The sequence below is a fragment of the Panthera tigris genome, chromosome D1 (assembly GCF_018350195.1).
Source record: "Panthera tigris isolate Pti1 chromosome D1, P.tigris_Pti1_mat1.1, whole genome shotgun sequence".
NCBI lineage: Eukaryota > Metazoa > Chordata > Mammalia > Carnivora > Felidae > Panthera > Panthera tigris.
In genome coordinates, this window is record NC_056669.1 from 25,904,369 (window position 1) to 25,923,601 (window position 19,233).

A 19,233-nucleotide genomic window follows, 5' to 3' on the forward strand; every position below is an offset into this window, starting at 1 on the left:
ACCCATAAATCTACAATAGAAATTCCCCCCCCCCCGGAAACTGTTAACTGATTCCTAAGTCTACAAATATGTAGGAAAACATGCTGAGAAACCCATCCAAAATCAGGTGATGGGCAACTAAAGAACCAACAGGGGATCTCAGCAGCCCAGTCATACTGTAGAGACAGAGGCTGGCAAACAAGCTGTGTCAAGATGGAGGAGTACTGAAAAACGAAAAGGCACCCTCAGTTCTTGAGACTCCAGAAAAGTCATGCCTTAGGAGTAAGGTCAAACTGCCAATGGATGAACTCTAACAAAGCCAAAAACCAAGACTTTATAAAAGCATCAGAACTGCCAGAAAAAAAAATTAACTCTCTTCAGAGGAAAATAACATTCGACAAGCCTTCTGCAAATATTTTAACCACTCTAATACCCAATAAACATTACAAGGCATGCTTTAAAAAGTGAAAAACAATTGTAAAAAACAGGAACAAATGACTAAAAATTAGGAGGAAAATGTAAAAAAACAAAGACTCACATTTGATTCAGATTTTAGAATTTCCAGAATGGGCTTTAAAATTATTATGATGGAGTTCTGGCTTCTGCTTATGATGTAGAGGAAGCTGTAAGAGGCACTGTTCCCAGCCAAACAATACAAAAAGAAAGCCTAAAAAATCATAACTTTTCTTGAATCCATCAGAAAACTAAGCAACTATGGGGCACCTGAGTAGCTCAGTCAGTTAAGCATCCGATTTCAGCTCAGGTCATGACCTTGGGGTTCGTGAGTTTGAGCCCCACATTGGGCTCTGTGCTGACAGCTCAGAGCCTGGAGCCTGCTTCGGATTCTGTGTCTCCCTCTCTCTCTACCCCCCCCCCCATTCATGCTCTGTTTCTCTCTCTGTCTCTCTCTCTCTCTCTCAAAAATAAATAAACATTTTTTAAAAACTGAGGCAACTAGATAAACTCTAAAGAAAGACAGGAAACTCTAAGATGAGCTGGATCGCAAGCAATTGCTTATTTAGAGCAAAGCAGAAAAGAAGAAAGCTGCTAAGAAGAAATCAGTTAAATCCTTACCAGGTTTTATCAAGTTTTTAATCATATGCTAAAAAAAATTCATGATTAATATATTCAATATTAATACATTCAATAAAATGTTTTAAACCTGTATGAAACAATGAAGAATTTTAAGACACAACTGGAATCTGAAAAACAATCAAATGCTCATCCTAAAATTGAAAAATGCAGTATCTGAAATTAAGAACTCATTAGATGGGTTTAATAAAATAATTCACATGGCTAAAGAGAAAACTGGTAAACTGGAAGACAGTTCAATAGAAAACATCCACATTGAAGCACACAGAGAAAAAGGAAATACACAACACAAAACATGAGACTGCTTAAAAAGGTCTCAAATATGTCTAAATTGCCAACTTAGACATAAGGGAGATGATGAAAGAGAAAACAAGGCAAAACCAATATCTGAAACAGAATAGCTAGCTAAAAACTTATAAAATTCATCAAAATAGAGATTCAGGAAGTCCCACATACCTCAAGCAGGATAAAAAAACAAGTTAGGCATAGTTTACTCAAAGTGCTAAAAAAGTAACTAAACACTTAATAGAAAAAGCAGCCAGAGAATAAAAGACAAGTTGACTTCAAAGATGCAACAAAAATGTGGGAGGACATTTCAATGAAAATGAAAAGATAAAGTAGTAAACCTTCAACATAGCAAGAGGAAAAAATACTGCCCACGAAGAATCCTCTAAAATCACCCATTAAAAAAGCAGGGAAAATAAATTATTTTCAAAGAAAAGCTGAACAAATTTACCACCAGGAGGGGTGCCTGGGTGGCTTAGTTGGTCAAGCATCCGACTCTTGGTTTTGACTCAGGTCATGATTTTCGTGCTGAGTTCAAGCCCCTCATGGGGCTCTGCACTGACAGTATAGAGACTGCTTGGGATTCTCTCTCTCCCTCTCGCTGCATCTCCCCTACTTGTGTGCTCACTTGTGCGCTCCCTCTCTCTCTCTCTTGATAAATAAACTTTTTAAAAAATTCTAAAAAAAATAAAAAATTTACCACTGGGAGACCTGCAGTAAAAGAAACAGAGTTCTTCTGACTGAAGGAAACTGATCACAGAACTACAAAAATTCACGAAGAGAACAATGAAGGAAAAAGTTGGAAAATGTAAGTAATGTTTTAAACTGACATAACACAATCATACCCTATGGATGAGATTTACAATACACATAAAAAAGCACATAGGAGAGACATGTGCAGTCGATCAGTATAGAAGTTCTCTAGTGGCTGGGAAATAAAATAAGCCCTATTTTAGAAAAGAATGCAGTAAGTCAGATATATGTTGCAATCTTTACAATAATCAGTAAAAGAACAGTAAATAAATGTGTAACTAGAAAGTTGATAGAGGAGAAATCTGTTAAAATAAAACATACTTGGGGCACCTGAGTGGCTCAGTCGGTTAAGCATCCAACTTCAGCTCAGGTCATGATCTCGCAGTTTCATGAGTTCAAGCCCCACACTGGGTTCAACATACTGATTGCTTGGAACCTGCTTGGGATTCTCCCTCTCTCCCTGCCCCTCCCTTGCTCATGCGTGTGCAGTCTCTCTGGGTCAGTCTCTCTCTCCCTCTCTCTCTCTCTCTCAAAATAAGTAAATACATAAAACAATAATAAAACATATTTGGGGTACCTGGTGCCTCAGTCGTTTAAGCATCCGACTCTTGATTTTAGCTCAGGTCATGAGATTGAGCCTCATACCAGGCTCTGTGCTGAGCATGAAGCCTCCTTAAGATTCTCCCTCTCCCTGTCTCTGCCCCCCTCCCCTGCTTGCTCACTCTCTCTCTCCGTCTCAATAAAAAAACAAAAAACAAAAAACAAAAAAACATACTTGATTAATCCAAAAGAAAGCGGAGAAAGGAAAAATAAAGGCACAACTAAAAAGACAAATAAGAAAATATTTGCTGGTAGAAATTTAAATGATGCAGTCACTGTAGAAAACAGTTTGGCAGTTTCCCAAAATATTAAACAGAAATACCATATAATTCAGCAATTTTGTTCCTAGATAATGTAACCAAGGGAAATAAAAACATATGTCCACCATGAATTTATACATGAGTATTCATACCAGTATTATTTATAATAGTCAGAAAATAGAAACAACCAAAATGCTCATCGCCCAAAGAATGAACAAAATCACCAAACCCACACAATAAAATATTATTCAACCACAAAACCAAAAAAGAATAAAGTGCTGATTCATGCTACACAAGAATGAACGGTTAGAACATGCTAAGTGAAAGAAGGCACAAAAGAACATCTACTGTATGACTGCATTTAGGCAAAATATCCAGAACAGTCAAATTCACAGGGGCACAGAAAGTATATCTGGTAGTTGCCAGGGGCTAGGGAGAGGAAGACATCACAAATTACTCCAAGTATACCTCATTTCACTGCCCTTCGCTTTATTACACTGCACAGGTACTGTATTTTTTACAAATTGAAAGCTTGTGGCAACCCTGTGTGGAGCAAGTACATAGGCACCATGGTTCCAACAGCATTTGCTCACTTCATGTCTCTGTTACGTTGTAGTAATTCTCTGTATTTCAAACTTTTCATTATTATTCTACTTGTTATGGTGATCTGTGGTCTGTTATCTCTAATGTTATCATTGTAATTGTTTTGGGGTGCCACGAACCCCAAAGGTGGCAAACGTAATACGTGTGTGTTTTTTGGTCCCTCCACCAACTGGCCATCGTGTTGACTGCTCCACCAACCAGCCATCCCCCATCTCTCCCTCTCTTCTTGTCTCCCTATCCCAAGACACAACAATATTCAAATTAAGCCAATCAACAACTCTAAAGCAGCCTATAAGTGTTCGAGTGAAAGACAGTCGAATGTCTCACACTTTAAATCAAAAGTCAGAAATGATAACGCTTGGTGAGGAAAACATATCAAAAGCCACGCCAAGCCAAAAGGTAGACCTCTTGTGCTAACCAACCAAGTTGTGGATGCAAAGGAAAAGTTCTTGCATTTCCTACTCAAGTGAACACATGGATGATAAAAAATCAAAACAGCCTTATCGCTCATAAGGGGGAAATTTTAGTGGTCTGGATAGAAGACCACACCAGCCACAGCAATCTCTTAAAGCCAAAGCCTAATGCAAAGGAAAGCCCTAACTCTCAATTCTGTGAAAGCTGAGAGAGGTGAGGAAGATGCAGAAGAAAAGTTTGAAGCTGGCAGAAGTTAATTCATCTTACAGCCATCTCTGTTACAGTAAAAAGTGAAGCAGCAAGTGCTGATGTAGAAGCTATATATATAGCAAGTTCTCCAGAAGATTTAGCTAAGATAATTAATGAAGGTAGCTTCACGAAACAACAGACTTTCAACGTGGACAAAACACCCTCAAATTGAAAGAAGACGCCATCTAGGACTTTCACAGCCAGAAAAGAGAGGTTAGTGCTTTGCTTCAAAGGACAGGCTAACATACCTGACGACTTTAAGTTGAAGCCAGTGCTCATTTACCATTCCGAAAATGCTAAGGCCCTTAGGAGTTATGCTAAATCTACTCTGCCCTGTGCTCTACAAATGGGACAACAAAGCCTGGATGACAGCACATCTGTTTACAACATGATTTACTGAATATTTTAAGCCCATTGTTGAGACCTACTGTTGAGATTCCTTTCAAAATATTGACAATGCATCTGGTCACCCAAGAGGTCCGATGTAGATGTACAATAAAATTAATGTTTTCATGCCTGCTTATACAACATCCACTTTGCAGCCCTTGGATCAAGGAGTAATTTCAACTTTCAAGTTTTATTTTAAAAATACATTTCATAAGGCTATAGCTGCCATAGATAGTGATTCCTCTGGACCGATCTGGGAAAAGGAAACAGAATCTTCTGGAAAGGATTCACCATTCCAGATGCCACTGAAATGTTCATTTGACTCACTGGAAGAGGTCAAGATATCAACATGAACAGGAGTCTAGAAAAGTTGATTCCAACCCTCATGGATGACTTTGAGAGGTTTCAAGACTTGAGTAAGTAACTACAGATGTGGTGGAAATAGCAAGAAAACTAGATTTAGAAGTAGAGCCTGAAGATGTGACTGAATTGCAACAATCTCATGGTAAAACTTGAATAGATAGGGAGTTGCTTCTTATGGATGGGCAAAGAAAGCGGTTTCATGAGACAGAATGTACTCCTGGGGAAGATTCTGTTAGGACTGCTGAAATGACAACAGAAGATTATGAGTATCACATAAACTTAGTTGAGAAAGCAGCAGCAGGAGTTGAAAGGACTGACTCCAATTCTGAAAGGAGTTCTACTAGGGGTAAAATGCTACCAAACAGCATCACATGCAACAGAGAAACTGTTCATGAAAGGAAGACTGAATTGATGCAACCTTCTTCACTGCTGTCTTATGTTGAGAAAGTGCCACAACAGTGCCTGGGTGGCTCAGCCGGTTAAGCTTCCAAGTCTTGATTCTGGCTCAGATCCTGATCTCATGGTTCGTGAGTTCGAGCCCCACAGCTTGGGATTCTCTCTCTCTCCCTCTCTCTCTGTTCCTCTCCGGCTTGTGCTCTCTCTCTCAAAATAAATCAATAAACTTAAAAAAAAAAAGAAAAAGAAAAGAAATTGCCATAGCCACCTCAACCTACAGCAACCACCACCCTGATCAGTCAGCAGCCATCTATAGTGCAAACATAACTTTTTTATGTTATAAACTTGCTATATATATAGCTTCTACATCAGCACTTGCTGCTTCACTTTTTACTGTAACAGAGATGGCTGTTTTTTATGTTACATGCACTAGAAAACCAAAAAAAATTCATTTGATCCACTTTATTGTGGTATTCACTTTATTTCAGTGGTCTGGAACCAAACCCACAATATCTCTGAGGTAGGTCTGAACTAATAAGTAAGAGATATCTTCCTGAAATATTTAAGAACTAGATAGTGGTGGTAGTTGTGCAACTGTGTGATATACTTAATAACACTTAACTGTTTAAGAGAGTGACTATTATGTATGTAAGTTATACCTTAATAAAAAAATTAAATAGACTAAAAATTCCAATTAAAATAAGTAGGGGTGCCTGGGTGGCTCAGTCACTTGAGCATCAGACTGTGGCTCAGGTCATAATCTCACAGTTCATGAGTTCGAGCCCCACATCAGGCTCTGTGCTGTCAGCTCAGAGTCTGGCACCTGCTTTAGAGCCTCTGTCTCCTCCTTCTCTGCCCCTCCCCACTCATGTTCAGTCTCTCTCTCTCTCAAAATAACTAAACATTAAAAAATTATTTTAATTAAAGGGGGACATTTCATGATAAAAGTGTCAAGTAAACAGCATAATATAAAATTAATGTGAAAGAAATACATACATATTCCAATATATCAGCTTCACAATACATAAAGCAAAAACCTGAAAGAACTGAAAATAACCAAATCCACAACTAGTCATAAATTTTAACAGATATTTCTCAATGACTGATAGAATAAGCAGATAAAAAAAAATCATGAATATAGGAGATCTGAACAACCCACCTTTGCAACCTGAGCTAGGCTAGAACATTAAACCCAACAACTGCAGAGTATGTATTCTTTTCAAGAGCATGTTAAACATTTACCAAGAGACCATAATCTAGAAAATGAAGCAAGTTTCAACAAATAAAAATAATTTAAATCATAAATGAATGATTTGTGACCAATACAGAATTACACTAAAAATCAATTACTAGGGGCACCTGGGTGGCTCAGTCAGTTAAGCATCCAACTTCGGCTGAGGTCATGATCTTAAAGTTTGTGAATTCAAGCCCCATATTGGGCCCTGTGCTAACAGCTCAGAGCCTGAAGCCTGCTTTGGATTGTGTCTCCCTCTCTCTCTCTCTCTCTCTCTCTGCACCTCCCCAACTTGCACTCTGTCTCTCTCTCTCTCCCTCTCTGTCTCCCTCAAAAATAAATGAACATTAACAAAATTGTTTAAATAAATAAATATCAATTACTGAAAGATAACAAGAGGAGCACCGGGCTGGCTCAGTTGGGGAAACATGTGACTCTTGATCTGGGGCTGTGAATTCAAGTCCCCCATGGGGTATAGAGATTACTTAAATAAATAAAAAACTTTAAAAAAAAAAGAAGGGAAATTAGAAATTCTGCCAGATGTATAGAAATTACAAAACCTGAATAACCATGAGTCAAATACATGAAATCACAAAGAAAATGAGAAAATATTTTTATCTAAATGATCATAAAAATACGGCAGATAAAACATGGGCTACCACTAAAACAGAGCAAATTTCAGGCCTCTAAATGCACGTTACCAGAAATAAGACCAGTTGAAAACAAATGTACTAAGCTTCCATTACAAAAAGCTAGAAAAAAAGGAAATTATTCCAAGCAAAGTAGAAACTAGAAAAAAACTATTTAAACAAAAAAATCAGTGAAACATAAATCAGGTGGATAATAGAGAAAAATCAAGGCCAAAAGCCAATTCTTTGAAACATTAACAAAATGGACAATCTGTAGGAAGATTCATCAAGAAAAAACCAGGACATACAATATAAACAATGAAAAGAGAGTTATAACTAGAAAGTCTACAGACAAAATGGTGCTGAGGACATTACAAACAACTATATTCCAACATATTTGTGAACTTCATTGAAATGAACAAATTCCCTCAAAAACACAACTTACTAAAACTGATATAAGAAACCAAATCATTTGAATAGTCTTATAGCTATTAAAAAAGCTTAATCTGTAAGAAAACTCCAAGTCCAAATGGATTCACTGGTGAATTCTTTCAAATATTCAAGGAATAAATAATAGCAATATTACATTCTTCCAGAGTATAAAAATAAAAAGAAGACACCTTTCCAACCTGTTTCATGAGGCCAGGACAGTCTTCATAACAAAAGCTGATAAAGACATTAATAGAAAAGAAAATTGTAGGTCATGATCGTGAAAATAGCTGCAGAACCCCTAAATAAAGCAACAAATCAAAACACCGGTTTACAAAAAGGATATACACACAGTGTCCAAGTAAGTTTAGTCCAAAAAGGAAACTGTTTTAGCATTCTAAAATCAATTGCTATAATGACCATATGATTAAAATAAAGGAATACAAACATATATATCATATATCATATATATCAGGTAAAATTTAATACCTCTTCACAGGTTTTCTGTGAATATAAATATAGATAGGTAGGTAGGTAGGTAGGTAGAGATGAAGGTTATTAAAATACACACACAGATAACATCATATTTAATGGTGAAATACTGATGCTTTCCTGATGACAAGCAAGGTCAAGAAGGTCGTGAACAAGACAAGAATGTCTTCTATACTTGATGTCTTAGTTTTTAAAACAAGCAAGAAAAGTCAATAAAAGGTAATTAGACAGGAACAACTAGAACTCTCATTATTTGAAGATGACACAATGTGTTCAGCAATTAGAGTAAGATAATTCAGCAAAATCACAGGAAACAAGGTCAAAGGCAAAAATCAAATGTATTTATATAGTAGTATCACACAGTAAGGCAAAAAGAAGCCAAATATAAGTGTACTATTTTCCACATAACAGACTACACAGAACTGAAAAATAATTACTGTTGCCATGTGCAACAAATGGATGAACCTCATAAATGCTGAGAAACAGAAGCCAGACAAAAGTACACACTATTCTCAATAAATAAGCGTATCAAATCATCATGCTGAATATCCTAAATAATATTAAATGACAATTGTAGCTCTATAAAGCTAGGGGGAAAAGAGTACATTGTATAACTTTATTTATATTTATATATTATTATAATACACATTATATATTTATTATATGTATAATTTTATTTATATAAAGTTCAAGGACAAGCAAAACCTACTGTGACAGAAGTCAGAATAATGGTTACCTTTAGGGCTAAAGTAATATATATTTTGACTGGTTTGTGTTTACATGGGTATATACATTTATATAAATTCTTCAAGCTATACACTCATTATTTGTGAATTATATGCAAGTTATACCATAATAAAAGTATAAAATAAGAAGTATATTGGTAAATATTACATATTTTAAAAGGTATAAAAATTGTTTATATTATACATTTTGTGTTATATAACAACGAATCAACTCCATAAAAACTTAATATCTATTTATTTAATTGATCCTTTTGTTCCATGCTTTTTAAATTATGGACAAATTTTACCTTTAAAGTGATTCATTATAGTTGCATATCGAAGAGAAAAGATAGAATGTTAAGATTACCAACCATAAAACCTAAAGAATCTAATGTTTTATTTACAAGAGTTTTCTGTAAAACCTCGGATTTGGACCTGCAGTATTTTCAAGCAAAAGGAAAAAGAGGAAAAAAAACCACTCTCTTCAAATTGTGGGAACCAGCCTTACCATCTCCCTCATCTAAAAATTATTTATATCTTTGACATATACTCACTTTATCTTTGTATGAGTCTTACTGATGGCTTATGAAAAATTATACTCGACAGTGTTAAATTCCACAGAGAAGTCCACACTACACATTGCCTGAGAAGCGTTCCCTAAGGGACTGCTTACACTCAGGCATATCTTTTCTTGATCCCTGGAGTAAATTCCAAGGAGCAACAGAATTCTACCTTTCTGCTTCTATTCCCTTAATCTTTGTTTTTGTTTATTGATGGTTCTTTGCTAAGTTTGGTTCTGGTTCTGTGACACTTATGGCCAATAAATTGTTCCCCAATGGTATGGGAAATGATCGAGAAGTCTTTTTTATGGCCTGAGCATGCGGTGATATTTGACTGATAGAGACAGGCATCTCTACTCTATTGCAGACAACAGAGAATTTGGTCACTCAATTTATATCTGTTTGTGAAAGAACAGGCTTCAATTCCACTGCAGAGAAGAGCTTGTTCATATACCTAAAGTGGTGAGTTTGGTGTTCTTTTACCCATGGCTGAAGTAAGACTGAAGTTGCAAGGTGTCTGGGTATGTCTGTAACTGATAGTCATTACCTGTCGTCATAAAGAGTTATATATTTTCCTATTTTCAGGTGATATTAATACATTAGATTATAAAGCTCCTTAAAATATAGAAGCTCTGTTCCGGATAGTTTATATACACTATTAAGAGCTTACATAAACCCAATATTCCCAGAATTCCCAGAAAATAAAGAAACTGAATATGTAAGACTAATGGGGTCAGTTGTTTTGATGGTGAAAACAGAACAGAGATTTGCTGAAGCCAGTGGAATTGAGATGTGGTCACTTCCAACTGAAAATGCCAGATATGCTATAATTCTTAATAGATACTGTAATTTTATCAGACAAAAATCCTGTCCAATTCCTATCCACTACACTCCCCACCTTATATATTCTTCCAAACTTTATGAATATATCTATTCATATATATAAATGTTTTCATATTATATTAAGAACACATCCACACTAAGTATAAAAGCAATGTGTAAATATCCTACTTTGTGTACAAAAATGGAAGAATACATTTATTCCTCTATTACAATCCACTTTTTGCATAAAAAAGTATCATATCTACACACCACTATGTAGTTGTCTAGTATTTCCTGCAGCATACTTCAAATTTCCATGAGTTTACAAAGAGTTTCTTTGCTGTTTTTACACTGTATGATACTCCACTATGTAGATGTTCCACAATTTATTTAACCAGTCCCCTACTGATGGGATTCTTGCATGATTTCCAATCTTTTGCTATTACAAACAATGCTACGATAAGCTTCGAAATATGTCATTAATACATATGTGCAAGTATATCTGAAAGGCAAATTCTCCATAATGAAAAAATTCTTTTTATACATAAGCTGTTGTTTCTAGCGGGTTACTGGTCTTTTCTTACCTATTTTTAGGTCTTTATATATTAAAGAGATCAGTCCCTCATCTGTAATACGAGTTCCAAGTATTTTTCCCAGATTGTCATTTGTCCTTTTTTTGTAATGCAGATGTTTTCTATTTTATGTGGTTGAATTTCACAACTCTTTCCTTTGAGGGTTTTGTGTTTTAAAGAATAGCTCTAAAACCTTCCTTGACCCCCCAATGTTTTTTTCCCACGTATTCTTTTAAAATTTTTGTGATGTCATTTAATAAACATATCTTTAGTCATTTTAGAATTTATTCTTGGTATGAGGTATGACTTCATTTTTTTTTATTTTCCACTGATGCATACCAAGTTTCCCCCAAGGTACTTACTGAATAGCACACACTGTCCCTATGGGCTTTTGAGAGGCCATCTTCACCATACCTAAGTCTTCCTATGTGTCTGAATATATTTCTAGGCTTTCCATTCTATCCCATTATGCCTTCTATTCAGGTACCAGCACCACAAAGTTTTCATTATTGAGACTTTATAGTATAATATCTGGTTGTACTTAGTCCTTGCTTCTTTTCTTCTTCCCAAATTTCCTTGGTGAAGTTATTTAGCCAAGATCAACTTATTTTCAAGATCAATGTGTCTAGGTTTTAAAAAATTGTTCTTATTATTACATAAATTTATAATAAACTGATAATTTTTTTAATGTTTATTTATTTTTCAGAGAGCATGAGCAGGGGAGGGGCAGAGAGAGAAGGGGACAGAGGATCCAAAGTGGGCTCTGCCCTGACAACCGTGAGTCCGATATGGGGCTCGAACTCACAAACCATAAGATCATGACCTGAGCCAAAGTCAGACACTCAACCAGCTAAGCCACCCAGGCAGCCCAATAAACTCACATCTTCATGATGTTGAATATCTCCAGCTACGAACAAGGTATATCTTTTCATTTCTTCCAAATGTCTTTTATGTCCTTCAGTAATGTTTTATTTTTAATTCAAATATGTCAAATGTTAAATTTATTTCTGGGTATTTTATTTCCGTTGTTCTTAAAATTGGCACTTTTTCTTCCATTACATCTTCTAACTAGTTACTATCTGATACACTATTATTAGCCCTGTTGTGCAGATAGGAAAACTGAAATGCACTAACACATCTCAGTCATTCCAGATGTGGCAAGCTGTTTTCTCCTGGAAGTTTCCACTTTACATCCTGAGGAAGACACTGAAATAAACCATTCACATCTCTAGAGACACACTAGACTGCCTAACAGACACCACAACACTCTGCCTCACTGAATGTTCTCTTCAGAAGTTTCCTCTCTAAAGCCATGGGAAAAAGTACCAGTAGACTTCTAATTCGAGACTGCACGTATGTTAAGAAAGAGATCTCTCTTTTCTCTCCAAGTCTCTGAAAAGTCTCTGAAAGCTAAATAAAAGGAAACAAATCCTTAACAGAATGGTATGGGTGGAAGCAGCAGGACAGAGGTCTTGATAAGCAAGTGGGACCACAGTGAATGGTAAACCCAAAGAGGAAAACAGGCCTAAGGAGGCTACGCTCCCACTTCTCTCCACAACAAAAGAGGTATTTGCCCCTAAGGAATTAATAAAAACTGGAAAATCACTCTGTAAAGAAATTTAACCATCAATTAGAAGGACCAGGGCTCCTAATGTGGGTGTCTGCACCTACGAGAAACTAGATGCATCATGGGACTACTAAAGAAAACAGCTAAGGGAAAGAGGCAAAGAAGGGCAGACATCTAGCTTAGTTGTTAAAAGCATAAATTCCATTCAGTCAGAAAAAATACCACATGTACACTAAATAAATAGTCACAAAGCTAAAGAAGACAATAACACAAATGTATTATTTACAGGTACCAGTGCATATGCTATGTCTATATAAAAAAAAAAAAAAAAAAAAAACCTTAAGAACTATTTCCCTACTCAGATTGAATTTGGAAGATTAAAGATTTTACTGGTGGCCTAAATAAACAGTATAAGGAATACATCAAATCAAAAAAATAAAAATGTAAATGATTAAAGGACAGATTAGGAAGACTTGATATGTAATAAATAGGTTCCACAATGAGACACTTATTGTAGATAGAAGAGAGGGGAAAATTAAATAAATAATAAGTAATAATAAAAAGTTCTGTTCTAACATGAAAACTTCAATCTATGGATTGAAAGTCACTGAGCTCCAAGCTGAAGAACTAAGGATAAAATACATGTAACTAAGGATAAAAAGACTGTGTTACAAGCATTCAGACAGAAACTACAAAAAAAAAAAAAAAAAAGGCACGAGTACAGGCAAGAAATCAGAGTACATCATTCATGGAACTTATGTGAACAAAATACTCAAGAAAATACCAACAAAAAGCCAAATGTACCAGAACAGACACACGAAGATGGAAGAGGATAAAAAGGAAACAACATTGGTCCTGACCAATGATACATATAATTAAATGTGAATAAATGACAAAAAGTATCAAAACATCTGAGCAAAAAACTGGGGTTGGGGTGGGGTAAGATGCTGGTAAGTTTAAAAGAGTATCCAAAGGGGACTGAGAGAAAGAGGATGGAAAAGTATTCTAAAGATCTTGTCTTAAGAGGAAGAGAAGTAGAAAAGAGAACCATGGTAGAAAAAGACAGCACACCTGAGTGGAAGAAATTATTTGATTCTCTAATAATAAAGAAAATACATATCTGAATATAAGAGCATGGAAAGAGAAGCTAATCATTAATGGAAAGTAAAACTATAGCATATCTTCTAAAATTAAATGTCCAGAAAGGTTTTGCTTGTTCTCATTTTAATCTTGCTAGGCTATCACTTGATTGTTTTTTAAGGAAATTGACTATATTACATTTACAAACAGTACTTTATATGTTCCAGGGGTTTTCATTTACTGAGTTTGAACATGCAAATGACTGTTTAAGGGAGTTTTCATGTTTCAGTAAAATGCAAAGGTTAAGGAAAAATTGGTTTTTAAGGTTTAAATAAACAACCTAATAGCCAGGAACTCTGACATACTTTTCTATCGTTTCTGTACTCTAAGGCCCTTCCTGAACATCAAAAAACTCATACAGGCAGGTAGAAGAAAGGTTTACCTTGGATTCCATCCCAAAGAGTTTAATTACTGAAATACCAAGAAAGCCCTGTACTAGCATGCCTCATGGTTAAGACAGATTTATTTCATAGATCATAAAGACAGCCCAAAGGCTAGACTCCAATACTGCATAAAATTTTCTGAGATTAAGTGATGTTCATATCAGACTTTGCTGATCATAATTAAATTTATTATCCTTGTGACACTGGTAAGAGTATGTTAGGTGAAAATTATACTTTATGTTGAAAGAATATTTTAAGGACTCACCTGTATTCTAGATCACACATTCAGGGTTATGGAGTAATACTCATCTTTTTTGGTAAGATACATTTTTTTTGGTATCATACATAACAGATTATTAAGGGCGAGATGCCTATGAGAAGTCACAGAGTATAACACAGACCTGGGTTGTAATATAGGTATACATGTCATTGGTTAATTATTAATGCTACCTCTCTATCCTTCCAGGCTCATAAAAACTGAGGATCCCAAAATCAAAAAAATTTCTGCAGATGACATAAGAACAGCCATGGAATTAAAAGCAAGGAATTGTGAAATTGCTTTATAGGCTTCCAGAGAAATTTAGCCATCAAAAGAAATCATTCTAAATCTAAAGGAAAAGTAAGAGCCTAGAAGAAATAGAATACCATATTCCAAAGCCATTGTTACCTATTAGGATTGCTGCAGTTATCTTCTAACTCACAGTATCATTTCCAATAAGGCTGAGAATTAATGAAGCAACCAACAAATCAAGTGCATGAACTATTATTAGTCATATGATGCTATAAACCAATGAAGACACTGCAAAATAAATTAAAACATGTTCACCAAACCATCTGGTTTAACTAAAGTTACAAGTTTCTCTTTTCACCTAAAATCACCTTATTACGGAGTTAAAGCAAAGATCTTAGTGAAAGATCTGGACATCTACAAACTGATTTTAAAAGCACAGTTCTAGGGCCACCTGGGTGGCTCACTCAATTGGGCATCCAACTCTTGATACATGCTCAGATCATGATCTCGTGGTTCTGTGCGGCCCGCACTGGGCTCTGCACTGATGGCCCAGAGCCTGCTTGAGATTCTTCCTCTCTCTCTGCTCTTACCCTGCTCGCACTTTCTCTTTTTCAAAAATAAATAATAAACTTTTTAAAAAATGTATTAAAAACACATAGTTCTGAAGATGTGGTTCATTTATGCACTATATCATCTCTGTAAGTGTTTCGAACTATTATGTCATACTTGCCAGGCTATGTATCTGCCAGTAACATAATACTACAGAAGACTAAACTAGACTATATGACAAACATTTCTAATCTTAAATGCCAAAGAACCAGAACCCTTATGATAATGAATTAGTAATAACTGCTAGGTGTTCTAGAGGTCATTACTTAAAAAAAAATTTTTTTAATGTTTATTTTTGAGAGACAGAGACAGAGTGAGAGCAGGGGAGTAGAAAGAGAGGGGGACACAGAATCTGAAGTAGGCTCCAGGCTCGGAGTTGTCAGCAGCACAGAGCCCCATGCGGGGCTCAAAACCACAAACCATGGGATTGTGACCTGAGCCAAAGTCGGACCAGACCCTCAACCGACTGAGCCACCCAGGCACCCCATAGAGGTCATCACATTTAAAAGATCACATTATTGTATGCATTAGTTCACTTTTATGTTCACTGAATAAACTATACACATCACCATTGCTCAAAATCCCTCAAAGAAAGAATTTCAGAACTAAGATGTCAGCTTTAAAGTCTCTTAAAAGTTATCATTTACCAGAAAATAACCTTTAGCAGCTAAATGTTTCACTAAAGTCTTTCACTTTCAAGATCAATCACACCTGGGTTCAAAATTTTGCTTTACCATATACTACAATGTGGACTATGTGTGACTTTCTGAGCGATAATTTCCTCATCTGGAAAATGGGGAAAATAGTACCTATTTTATAGGCTTGATACACAGATAAATGACATCCTGTACATAACATATTTGGCTTAATATATTGCATATAACAACTCCAAAATTAAATTTTTCTGTCTTAAAATAATTAAAACATCTCTGCTTTTCCTTTTTTGCCTCATATTCCTTATTTACAAAAGGGCTCTTCCAATGATGTTTAAGGACTACTGAATTCTAAGGACTGTGACAATCTTTAAATATTCTAGTTGAATTACTATTTTACCATAGTGATAATGGTAGAAAATAACTTCACTCTACAAATAAGAAATCAGAAAATGAGACATTTGTGAGTCAGCGGTACAAGTTTGAACTACTGCTAAGAAGGAGACTGGGCAACTCCCCACAGGGCTAGAATGTAAGAAAAAGTATCCTTTCTTCCAACCAAGTCTAAAAATAAATGCTATTCTAAAAGCTACTGGGACAGACATGAACACCCCTCCAAGAGTACTTCCTCCTAACGCAGATGACAGCTGGGCAGCACCAGGAACCTACATTGTAGGTATGGTAGAACTTTATACTCTTATCAGTCACGGTGTCTCAAATAACACAATGCTATTTTTCTAAGAATGAATTTAAACGTAGCTTAGAATCTATTCAGAGAAAAAGAACAGCACACAATCTTTTGCCCTTGCTGTGTGTGTATGCGACTGAGTGTGTAAGTGGAAATTAACTAGAATGTAAACAATAAGGACAGTTTGATTTAATGTAAGATTTTAAAGAAACACATGAAGACTCTTCTGTATATTTTCTTAATGATTAAATTGCTTTTACTAAAACAACTCTAACATTGAGTCTACTATTTGGTTCTCCCAAGGCTACAGCTGCAACTCCTACCATCCAACCCTTCACCTCCGACACCCACACACATTTTTTTCTGCTAGGCATTTTAGCTGGAACGCGGCTATGAATGTTGTAAAGGCACCGTGCCACCGCGTTTCCCCATGTCTTACTGCTGAATAGGTGAGAAACATGCATGAAATACGGCCTTACTCAGATCTCTCTGTTGCGCTTACAAATAAAAATAAAGTAAGATCAAACCCCAAAGACCTATTTGGTCTGGGAGAGCCATGAAGCTATTCAGATATGAAATATCATTATAAAAAGGATCAATGCTTTGTGGTGTTATCATGGTTTCCCAAAACAAAGCAAGTACTAATAGAGCTCAGTTTCTCAGGATGAAAATGCTATCACATAGGCTTGAGGAAAAGAAAAGTTCAATCTTGCACAGATTTGCTCTCAAATTTAACAATCAAAAGAAAATCCCAGATAGTCTCCTGTTGCCTAACAAGTAAATTGAGAATGACATCACCAAATGTATTACAACAAAGTCCTGTTTCTTCCTTTGACTAATATCCCAAAATAACTTTTATAGTTTTAATACCAAGTCAAATAGTTTTAACACAAACAAAATAAATACTTTATTTCTTCTAATTGTTCATGAGACACTGCCATATTGTAAGGAATTTGTGTAACATCAGCATATCTTGGGAGAGAAGCAGCTTACTCATAAGAAAGGACATATAAGTATATGTCCTTTCTTATATATAAGAAAGGACAAATAAAATTATGGGAAGAATGAGAAAGTTGATACAAAAATAAGAACTTCATATGCTAATAACTCATTTTCATACTTTGAACATTAAATTTTTCTTCAAAATTTAAAACATACTTGTTCATTATAACCACTGAGTGACAAATTTAATGTAGCTTATCAGGACTTCTTTATATTCAATCCCTTCTGTCCTTTATCCTAGATGTTATTTTTAAGTTTATTTATTTATTTTGAGACAGAGAGACACTGTAAGCAGGGGAGGGGCAGAGAGAGAGGGGGAGAGAGAATTCTAAGCAGGCTCCGAATGGTCAGCACACAGCCTGACATGGGGCTCTATCTGACAAACCATGATATCATGACCTGAGCTGAAATCAAGTCAGATGCTTAACTGACTGAGCCACCTAAGTAGCCCTATCCCAGGCTTTAAAGATAAAGAAATTCTTTAACTTCAGAGAGACTCTTCTTGAACATTAAACATAAAGACAAGCTCTGGTGTAAATAATGGTATGTTCACCTACCCAAGTATGCACAGGTAAAATTATTAAAAGATGTTTAATTGCTCCTGTGGGTGACAGTGATAATATGTAGAACAAACTTCTTCAAGAGGTGTTTTAGTAACTCCAAAAGAATGAATCTGCTAACCATGTTCGGGGGGAAAAATGCCTTCTAAAATCTGTAACAGCATGAATAAACCAATGGTCTGTCTCCACAAGCTGGGGAAGATCTTTACCAGTACCACCAAACTTTGAGAACTGCTTAATGGGGAAGCATTTCCTAAAAATTTCAATTATGAAGTTACAACTAGAGATTGAAAACCAAGAAAGATTCGCAAGGGAGGAGGGAGGAGGGAAGGGGAATGAGATAGAAGATCAGAGACAAGAGTAAGGATCAAACCCGTGAAATAATTTGTACTTATAGTCAAAATGTTTTACTTGCGTGAATAACGCAGCAAAAGCATCCACGCACATGCACACACACAAACATTCCAAGAAAAAGAGGAAGAAAAAATCTTATTACATTCAAATTCAGATCAAATCTATTAGGTACAAATCAGATACAGGAAGGAGTGGTAGTTCATTCATTATGAGTCTCTACTTGAAATTCCTGAAATGCTACTACAAAACCTGTCTAACACCTTCTCTTCCTGGTGTTCTAACAAGTCATTTAAAATGCATTTTATAAGCTCAGGGCATGTTGTGGAATGAAGAGAGCTATGTACAACTAGAAACTTTTTCTTTTCAGCTCCAAACCTTCCCCCCACAGAAAAGACAGTCCTACCAGAAAAGAGATTAAAACAGAAAAAATGGGAAAGGGGTGTGGGGTGGAGGGAGTGGCGGGAGGAACAAAGATGAGAGAGAGAGGAGACAGAGAGAGAACTGCGAATTCCACAATTACCTGAAGTTGTCTTCCCTTTCTCCCTCTTCACTTCCAGACACCTGAGTTAGAATTTCAGAATCCAACCAGAAGACACTATCATCTCCTGAAGTGCTACTCTCACTTTCAGTCTCCATCTTGTATTCGAAAAATGTAAACCTCAAGGCATGGATAAAGAACACCACCAATGTTCAAGTTGTTCAGCTCTGTTTATGTACACTCAGGTGTGTGGCTGATACACAGTGATATGTGATCATGCCGGGCCACAGTCTATTACGTGCTCGCTTAATTACAGTTGGGGTAAAGACAGGAAATCACATAGAGCACACTCCCCGCCTCTGAGTGCTGCACCTGTGACACCAGAGTCCCTCCCACTGCCTCAGGCTCTGTGACCTACATAACCAAACGCAATACCCAAATGAA

At 36.0% G+C, this 19,233-nt stretch overlaps 1 protein-coding gene across 2 annotated transcripts in view; it reads right to left on the reverse strand.

Moving 5' to 3' along the window:
* ARHGAP32 (Rho GTPase activating protein 32) overlaps window positions 1–19,023 on the reverse strand; it is a 198,412-nt gene extending 179,389 nt beyond the window's left edge. For both annotated transcript variants that reach the window (XM_042957832.1, XM_007082691.3), the window contains exon 1: window positions 18,832–19,023. In XM_042957832.1, the coding sequence (XP_042813766.1) occupies window positions 18,832–18,947 (116 nt within the window). In that variant the 5' untranslated portion in view covers window positions 18,948–19,023. The remainder of the gene's footprint in view (window positions 1–18,831) is intronic.
* Between the last annotated feature and the right edge of the window lie 210 nt (window positions 19,024–19,233).